Source organism: Sapajus apella, unplaced genomic scaffold (assembly GCF_009761245.1).
Source record: "Sapajus apella isolate SASKATOON/1434 unplaced genomic scaffold, GSC_monkey_1.0 scaffold2645, whole genome shotgun sequence".
Lineage (NCBI taxonomy): Eukaryota > Metazoa > Chordata > Mammalia > Primates > Cebidae > Sapajus > Sapajus apella.
The window spans coordinates 1-9,068 of NW_022439571.1; the positions used below are offsets into that span (position 1 = coordinate 1).

At 55.7% G+C, this 9,068-nt stretch overlaps 1 protein-coding gene across 2 annotated transcripts; it reads left to right on the plus strand.

The window, feature by feature from the left end:
* Positions 1 to 230: 230 nt before the first annotated feature.
* Positions 231 to 7,933, plus strand: LOC116547315 (transducin-like enhancer protein 2). Of its 2 annotated transcripts, none has more exons than XM_032273301.1 (6): positions 231 to 437; positions 692 to 875; positions 2,198 to 2,217; positions 3,154 to 3,261; positions 5,469 to 5,513; positions 6,577 to 7,933. In XM_032273301.1, the coding sequence occupies exons 1-6, from the start codon at positions 237 to 239 to the stop codon at positions 6,748 to 6,750; spliced, it is 732 nt and encodes a 243-aa protein (XP_032129192.1). In that variant the 5' UTR covers positions 231 to 236; the 3' UTR covers positions 6,751 to 7,933. The 2 variants fall into 2 exon arrangements, with proteins under 2 accessions (XP_032129192.1, XP_032129193.1); XM_032273302.1 differs by having other exon boundaries at positions 695 to 875.
* Positions 7,934 to 9,068: the final 1,135 nt, after the last annotated feature.

Consider the following 9,068-nt stretch of genomic DNA (forward strand, 5'->3'; position numbering starts at 1 on the left):
CAGCCTCCTGAGTAGCTGGGATTACAGGCACGCGCCACCATGCCCAGCTAATGTTTTTGTATTTTTAGTAGAGACGGGGTTTCACCATGTTGACCAGGATGGTTTCGATCTCTTGACCTCATGATCCACCCGCCTCGGCCTCCCAAAGTGCTGGGATTACAGGCTTGAGCCACCGCGCCCAGCTGCGACACTCTGTCTTAAAAAAAAAAAAAAAAAAAAGAAAAAGAAAAAGAAAAATGGGGAGTACTGGGGCAAAGATGAGAGGATGCTGGGGAGAGGTCAGGGCTCCGAAGGGCACAGCTAGGGTGAGCAGGGACTCAGTGTACCCTCTTCCTGGTTCCCCACCCCCGCCCCGTCCCCAGCATCAGCAGCAGGTGCTCCAGGCTGTAGAACGCGCCAAGCAGGTCACTGTAGGGGAGCTGAACAGCCTCATCGGGGTGAGTCTCTGCAGCCTCTGCCCTGCCATGGGGAGATGCCCACCCCCAGGTCCCTGGCGCCCGCCCAGGAGGTGTTAAAGCTGAGGGTGGTGGGTGGGCCTGGGCTCTGGCCATCGTGGGAACCCCAGGGGCACACGCTGTGCTTAGTTCCCGTCCCAGCGTCCCATCTCTTGGGCAAGGGACCACAGGGTTCCCGCCACCCCCCATCCCCTGCCCCCCGCCCCCCGCCCCAGCCCACCCTCTCCCTTTTCTAGCAGCAGCAGCTCCAGCCGCTGTCCCACCACGCCCCTCCCGTGCCCCTCACCCCCCGCCCAGCCGGGCTGGTGGGCAGCAGTGCCACGGGGTTGCTCGCCCTGTCCGGAGCCCTGGCTGCCCAGGCTCAGCTGGCCGCGGCTGTCAAGGAGGATCGTGTGGGCGCAGAGGCTGAGGGGTCCAGAGGTGAGTGGGCCGCGCAGGGTGTGGCCTTGGTGGGGGGCTGGGGCTGGGGAGGAAGACGGGCAGGCCAGGTGCCAAGCACGTCAGCGTGAGGGGGTGAGGTGGCTCACGCCTGTCATCCCAGCACTCTGGGAGGCTGAGGCGGGAGGATCACTTGAGCCCAGGAGGTCATGACTAGCCTGGGCAACAGAGTGAGACCCCATCTCTACAAAAAACTTAAAAACGAGCTGCGTGTGGTGTTACACACCTGTATTCCCAAATACTCGGGAGGCTGAGGTGAGAGGATTGCTCGGGCCCAGGAGGTGGAGGCTGCAGTGAACTGTGATGGGGCCACTGTACTCCAGCCTGGGCAACAGAGCAAGATCCCATCTCTTTGTTTTCCTGTTTAATTTTTTTTATTATACTTTAAGTTTCGGGGTCCATGTGTACAACATGCAGGTTTGTTACATAGGTACACACGTGCCATGGTGGTTTGCTGCACCCATCACCCCGTCATCTATATTAGGTATTTCTCCTAATGCTCTCCCTCCCCTTGCCTCCCACCCCCCGACAGGCCCCGGTGTGTGATGTTCCCCTCCCTGTGTCCATGTGTTCTCATTGTTCAACTCCCACTTATGAGTGAGAACATGCAGTGCTTGGTTTTCAGTTCCTGTGTTAGTTTGCTGAGAACGATGGTTTCCGTCTTCCTCCATGTCCCTGCAAAGGACGTGAACTCATCCTTTTTTATGGCTGCGTAGTATTCCACGGTGTCTATGTGCCACATTTTCTTTATCCAGTCTGTCATGGATGAGCATTGGGGTTGGTCCCAAGTCTTTGCTATTGTGAACAGTGCTGCAGTAAACAGGCGTGCATGTGTCTGTGTAATAACATGATTTCTAGTCCTTAGGGGTGGCTGGGCCAAGTGGTGTTTCTAGTTTTAGACCCTTGAGGAGCCGTCACACTGTCTTCCACAGTGGTTGAACTAAAGGACGCTCCCACCAACAGTGTAAAAGCGCTTCTGTTTCTCCACATCCTCTCCAGCATCTGTTGTCTAAGACCCCATCTCTTAAAGTTTGAGAGGAATAATGAGAATGGCTGCAAGGCCCTGGGTTCAACTTTACCCCTGATGGGCTGTGTGTCTTGGGGAAGTCACTACCCCTCTCTGGGCCTTGATCTAAGTGCAGGGGAGGGATAATCTGCCACTTGGAAGGGTGTTGGAAGGATAGGGAGACTCTGAGCAGGGCGGGGGGAGGGGCTGTGTAAACTGGACAGCTGGACTCTGGCGCCACGGACGTCAATGCCTCATTCTTTCTCCCTCTCTCTCTCTTTCATTCCCAATCCGCCAGCGGAGAGAGGCCCGAGCAGGGTGAGTGAGTGGCACTCCGGACTCCCTTTGTATTCTCGGGGGACCGACACTGGTTCTGAGCTGATGGGGGCGCCAGAATGAGACCTCGCCTGGGTGTGGTGGCTCCCGCCTGTGAATGAGACCTCGCCTGGGTGTGGTGGCTCACGCCTGTGAATGAGACCTCGCCTGGGTGTGGTGGCTCACGCCTGTGATCCCAGCGCTTTGGTAGGCAGAGAATCATTTGGGGCCAGGAGTTTGAGACCAGCCTGAGCAACATGGCAAGACCTCATCTCTACGGAAAAATACGAAAATGTAGCTGGCTGTGGTGGTCCATGGCTGTGGTTTCAGCTGTTCGGGAGGCTGAGGTGGGAGGATCACTTGAGCACAGAAGCCCAAGGCTGCAGGGAGCTGAGATCGGGCCACTGCACTCCAGCCTGGGTGACAGAGTGAGAACCCATCTCAAAAAAAAAAAAAAAAGAAAGAAAAAGAAAAGTCCAATCGGGCGCGGGGGCTCACGCCTGTAATCCCAGCACTTTGGGAGGCCGAGGAGGGCGGATCACCTGAGGTCAGGAGTTCGAGACCAGCCTGACCAATATGGAGCAACCCCGTCTCTACTAAGAAATACAAAAAATTAGCCAGGTGTGGTGGCAGGTGCCTGTCATCCCAGCTACTCGGGAGGCTGAGGCAGGAGAATCACTTGAACCCGGGAGGCGGAGGTTGCAGTGAGCTGAGATCGCGACACTGCATTCCAGCCTGGGTGACAGAGCGCGACTCTGTTTCAGAGAAAACAAAACCTTAGCACTGAGTCAGCCCTTGGAAGCTCCCATTTCCAAGATGGGAAGCTTGAGGTGCAGACCCTAATAACAGTGGGGGACCGTCAGTCTCGGCGGGTTCACAGTGCAATCTAGGAGCGCAGGGCCCTGACCCTTTCTCCCTGTGGCCCCCGTCTCTTCGCAGAGTGTGTCTCCCTCGCCCCCTGAGAGTCTGGTGGAGGAGGAGCGACCCAGTGGCCCCGGTGGTGGTGGGAAGCAGAGAGCCGATGAGAAGGAGCTGTCAGGACCTTATGTGAGTAGGGGCAGGTGCAGGACTGGGGTGGGCATGCATGACCCAGGCCAGCTGGGGCCCTTGGAACCTTCCAGAGCCCAACTCTGCCATGATTCTCTCACTCTAGAGTCTTCCATAGCTCCCTACTACTCAGAGTACTGGCCAATCAGAAGCGATCCCATAGTGCAAGGCTTAACTCTGGTTTCTTGACGTCTCTGCGGCGTCTGGCCTGTACAGCCGTTTTCCGCCCTGTTGCTTCTAGTCCAGCTGTTTTCTCTCCCTAGAACACCCTTGTTTCAGAAACCAGTTTTTCCATCAAGACACAAAGTGCTACCTCCTACAGGAAGCCTTCTCTGACCACCTCCCAGAGGCGGGGACCTCCTCTCTTTGCCAAGCAGCTGTACACCTGTCGTTTCAAAGTCTAGTGTCCCAGGGGCCAGGCCAAATGTGGGGAATGGGGCTGTGGCCAGCGGGGGAGCACTTGTTCCACCTACGGGGGCAGGGACAGTCTGGTCTCAGGAGACTGGCAGGCTCAGTGCGGGCCGGTAGTGATGTTTCTCAGAGAAGCCTTTCTTTTTGGCAGTGAATTGATTGATTGACTGATTGATTGATTGACTGAGGCAGAGTCTTGTTCTGTTCCCTGGTCTGGAGTGCAATGGCGCAATCTCGGCTCACCGCAGCCTCCGCCTTCTGGGTTCAAGCCATTCTCCTGCCTCAGCCTCCCGAGTAGCTGGGATTACAGGCACGCGCCACCATGCCCAGCTAATTTTTGTATTTTTAGTAGAGACAGGGTTTCACCATGTTGACCAGGATGGTCTTGATCTCTTGACCTCGTGATCCACCCGCCTCGGCCTCCCAAAGTGCTGGGATCACAGGCCTGAGCCACGGCGCCTGGACGCAAGTAATTTTCATTTAAAGAATAAAACTGGGCATGGGAGGGGAGTCCAGGAGAACCCACCCACTGGGCGGATTTTGTCTTCCAGGCTGCAGCCTTTTTTTGTTCCTTTGGTTTCCAGCCCAATATGTCAGCAGTACCCCGTCCCACCCCGCCCTGCCATGGTACCCAGGATCGTGTTTTCTACATCAGTGAATGGAACTGGGACTTGGCCTTTCTTCCAAGACAATGGGGAGCCATAGAGGGTTGCAGAGCAGAGGCGGTGACAGGTCTTAGGAAAATCCATCTGGGGTCAGCTTGGGGAGTTGCCTGGAGGGGGAAGGCTGGAGGCCAGGAGCCCACGGAAGGGACTGGGAGGAGATGAGGTCTCCGTTAGGACTGTGGGGGAGTGGGTGGAGGTCGGCAGAGAGATCGGTGAGACCCACATGCTGAGAGACCGATGGGCGTTGTGGATCGAGATTGAGGAAGGAGATAAGGATGATTCCGGTCTCTGGCTCTCCCCCCATTACACAGAGGGGTAAACCGAGGGCTGGGAGTCACACAGGGCCCTCGTGCAGTCCCTGTCCTTCAAAGTCCTTCCCCACGAAGTGTCCACCTGCTCCCCGCACCCACGTCCTTCCCGGATCCCGGATCTGGGCACGTGCAGCCTTCCCTTCTGCTCTGAGCAAACGGTCTCAGGGCCTGAGAGTCCCAGTCATGCCCCGGGCTGCCTCCCCCAGCTCCTGGGGAGCAGATAGGGGTCTCGGAGGCAGGGGCATGACCACAATCATTTGGGGCCAGGAGTTTGACACCAGCCTGAGCAACATGGCAAAACCTCGTGTCTACAGGAAAATACAAAAATGTAGCTGGGTGTGGTGGTCCATGGCTGTGGTTTCAGCTACTCGGGAGGCTGAGGTGGGAGGATCACTTAAGCACAGAAGGCCTCAGGGAGCTGTGATCTTGACACCACACTCCAGTACGGGTGACAGAGTGAGACCCTGTCTCAAAAACGAACAAACAAACAGAAAACAGAAAAAACAAGTCCAGCTGGGTGCAGTGTCTCACGCCTGTAATCCCAGCACTTTGGGAGGCCCTGGTGGGCGGATCACCTGAGGTCAGGAGTTCGAGACCAGCCTGACCAACATGGAGAAACCCATCTCTACTAAAAATACAAAATTAGCCGGTCCTGATTGCGGGCACCTGTAATCCCAGCTACTCTGGAGGCTGAGGCAGGAGAATCACTTGAACCCGGGAGGCGGAGGTTGCAGTGAGCTGAGATCGCACCACTGCACTCCAGCCTGGGGGACAGGCTGGTCACCCACAGTGAGCTCTCTTCCCCCATCTCCCCCGCCAGGAAAGCGATGAAGACAAGAGTGACTACAACCTGGTGGTGGATGAGGTGAGTGCCGGCGGTCAGCCTCTTCCCCCACGCTGGGCACGGAGGAAGCATGGGTTATCTGGAATGGGAGGACACAGAGGTAGTGAGGATCCCGGTTCTCCTCTCCGTGGGGTGGCTGGGATGGGGACAGCATGGGGTCGGGAAGAGCCGGGGACCTGGGACACCTCTGGCTGACCTCCTGTCCATTGCACACGGCGTGGCTTCAAGCCCCGCCTCACCGAGTGGTTTGGGGGGAGTGACACCCCTTCCCCGGCCTCACTTTTCTCATCTGTTCAATGAGAAAATAAAACCAGGCTGGGCACGGTGGCTCATGCCTGTAATCTCAGTACTTGGGGAGGCCGAGGCAGGCGGATCACCTGAGGTCAGATGTTTGAGACCAGCCTGGCCAACGTGGAGAAACCCCGCCTCTACAAGAAATACAAAATTAGCCTGGCGTGGTGGCAGATGCCTGTAATCCCAGCTACTCGGGAGGCTGAGGCAGGAAAATCACTTTAACTCGGGAGGCGGAGGTCACGGTGAGCTGGGATCGTGCCACTGCACTCCAGCCTGGGCAAGGAGAGCAAAAGTCCATCTCAAAAAGAAATAAAAGAAAACCTAGTTCTTATATAGCCCTTGCTATGGGTGCTTATGGAGTAAGACACATCATTAAACCCATTTTACAGGCCAGGTGTGGTGACTCACACCTGTAATCCCAGTACTTTGGGAGGCTGAGGCAGATGGATCCCTTGAGGTCTGGAGTTTGAGACCAACCTGACCAACATGGTGAAACCCTGTCTCCACTAAAAATTACAAAAAATTAGCTGGATGTGCTCACTTGAACCCAAGAGGCGGAGGTTGCAGTGAGCCACTGTACTCCAGCCTGGGTGACACAGCAAGACTTAAAAAAAAAAAATTCATTTTACAGATGAGTAAACTGAGGCAACAGAGGGTTTCGTAATCTTCCCATAGTGGGTCATGAGTACCCAGTCTGGAAGCTGGAGCAGGGGAGTTGGGAGGAGGATAGAGAGGGACTCTTCTTTCCCTCTCATTTCAACTCCGCTCAATGTCGCCTCCTCGAACCCAGGACCAACCCTCAGAGCCCCCCAGCCCGGCTACCACCCCCTGCGGAAAGGCACCCATCTGCATTCCTGCCCATCGGGACCTGGTGGATAGTCCAGCCTCCTTGGCCTCAAGCCTTGGCTCACCGCTCCCCAGAGCCAAGGAGCTCATCCTGGTAAGGAGGAGGAGAGGGCCTTGAAACTCACTTTATAAATCCTGGGGGCCTTGAAACAGACACTATGTCATGACACAGAGAGCAATGATGAGAAATCAGCTAGGCTGGGGTTGTCTACCCTCTCCTTGTGTGTGTGTGTTTTTTTTAACCTGCTTGGACTGACTTTCTTGAACCTCAGTAAGTACTAAAAGGCAACTTTATAAAGAAGCTTTCTAGGTACGTTTTAAAAGGCAGTTCACCACCTTACATGGAAAGCAGGTCTCTGGCAATCGATAGGAAATCCTATGGAAATAAACACAGTGAAAGCCCAGCCATAGAATGGGCAGCTAGCTAGGCTGGACCCAGGCCTGCATGTGCTTCGCCCTTCCAGAGGTGCTTACAGACGCACCAGCCCCAAGCCGAGATGCTGTCCCTGGAAGGAAAGATAATTAATATAGAAACAACTCTCCAGTTGGATCTCCTGGAGTTTAATGCCAGGCACGTGAGCCATCTAAAAGCACCCCGAGGGCATTTGAAATTCAGCTCCTTTTGCAGCTCCCCTCACCCCAAATCTTCCCCAGATCCCCCTCCCTGGCACTTACCAGGGGAAGAGTATGTCAGTTTCGAGGCCTCCCCTCCCGGTTTCAAGGCCTCCCCTCCTGGCAGGTTACCATGGCAACCACCAGAGGCTGGGGCTCCCATTCCATCTTAAGTGCCCTCCTCCCACTGCGGGAAAACCTCACAAGGGGACGGACGGGGCAGCTCCGTTGTATTGGAGAACCCACAGTTGTCCCCTCCAGTCTTTCGCGGGTGCCGGAGCTGTGCGGCTGTCACGGTTTGTGCGATGGTGTCGTGGGAAGCGGAGACAGACGAGACACAAGGATGGGAAGTTTCTTGGAAGGCGGGGAGGTGATGACATGAAGCGAGATAACAGAGCCTGCCTTCGATGCTGGTCCAGCTGCTGGTTTCATCAGAGCTCCCCTTGGGGAGGGACAGCTCTGGGTGACGCCTCCCTCTCGGCGGGGAACAAGGAGGATTGCACTGTGTAGTGGGGGCTCTTCCTTCACCTGGGAATACGCCGCTGTGGGGTCTGCCTCTCCGGGAGCCCCTCCCGGAGTTTCTAATTCCTTGCTCTTCAAGAATCTCAACAGGGGCCGGGGGCGATGGTTCATGCCTGTCATCCCAGCGCTTTGAGAGGCCAAGCCAGGAGCAAGAGCTGGAGACCAGCCTGGGCAACGTAGCGAGACCTTGTCTCTATGAAAAATTTAAAAAGTTAGCCGGGCGTCGAGGCATGCGCCTGGAGTGCCAGCTACGTGGGAGGCTGAGTCAGGAGGATCGCTTGAGTGAGGGAGGTCGAGGCTGCAGTGAGCTGTGATTGTGACATTTTTGAGAGCAAGACTCTGTCTTAAAAAAATCTCGGCCGGGCGCGGTGGCTCATGCCTGTAATCCCAGCACTTTGGGAGGCTGAGGTCAGGAGATGGAGACCGTAGTGAAACCCCGTCTCTCCTAAAAAATACAAAAATTAGCTGGGGGTGGTGGTGCGTGCCTGTGGTCCCAGCTACCCTGGAGGCTGAGGCAGGAGAATTGCTCCAACCCTGGAGGCGGAAGTTGCAGTGAGCCGAGATCGCTGCAGTCCAGCCTGGCACCTGGCAACAGAGCAAGACTCTGTCTCAAACAAAAACCCTCAAATCTTGACAACCTATAACTTTGTAACTTTGCTGGCTTCTTTCTTTTTTTTTTTTTTTTTTTTGAGACAGAGTCTCGCCCTGTTGCCAGGCTGGAGTGCAGTGGTGCGATCTTGGCTCACTGCAACGTGCCTCCCGGGTTCAAGCAATTCTCCTGCCTCAGTCTCCCGAGTAGCTGGGACTACAGGCACGCACTACCGCACCTGGCTAATTTTTTGTATTTTAGTAGAGACGGTTTCACCATGTTGGCCAGGATGGCCTAGATCTCCTGACCTCGTGATCTGCCCACCTCGGCCTCCCAAAGTGCTGGGATTATAGGCGTGAGCCACCGCGCCCGGCCCTCTTAATTTTTTTGAGGCGGAGTCTCGCCGTTGTTGAGGCTGGAGTGCGATGGCGCGATCTCAGCTCACCACAACTTCTGCCTCCTGGGTTCAAGCGATTTTCCTCTCTCAACCCAGCTGGGATTACAGGCAGGCACCACCACGCCTGGCTAATTTTGTAATTTTAGTAGAGATGGGGTTTCACCATGTTGGCCAGGCTGGTCTCAAACTCCCGACCACAGGTGATCCTCCCACCTCGACCTCCCAAAGTGCTGGGATGACAGGCTTGAGCCACTGCGCCCGGCTCTTTATTTTTTATTATTTTTTTAAAGACGGGGTTTCACCATGTTGGTCAGGC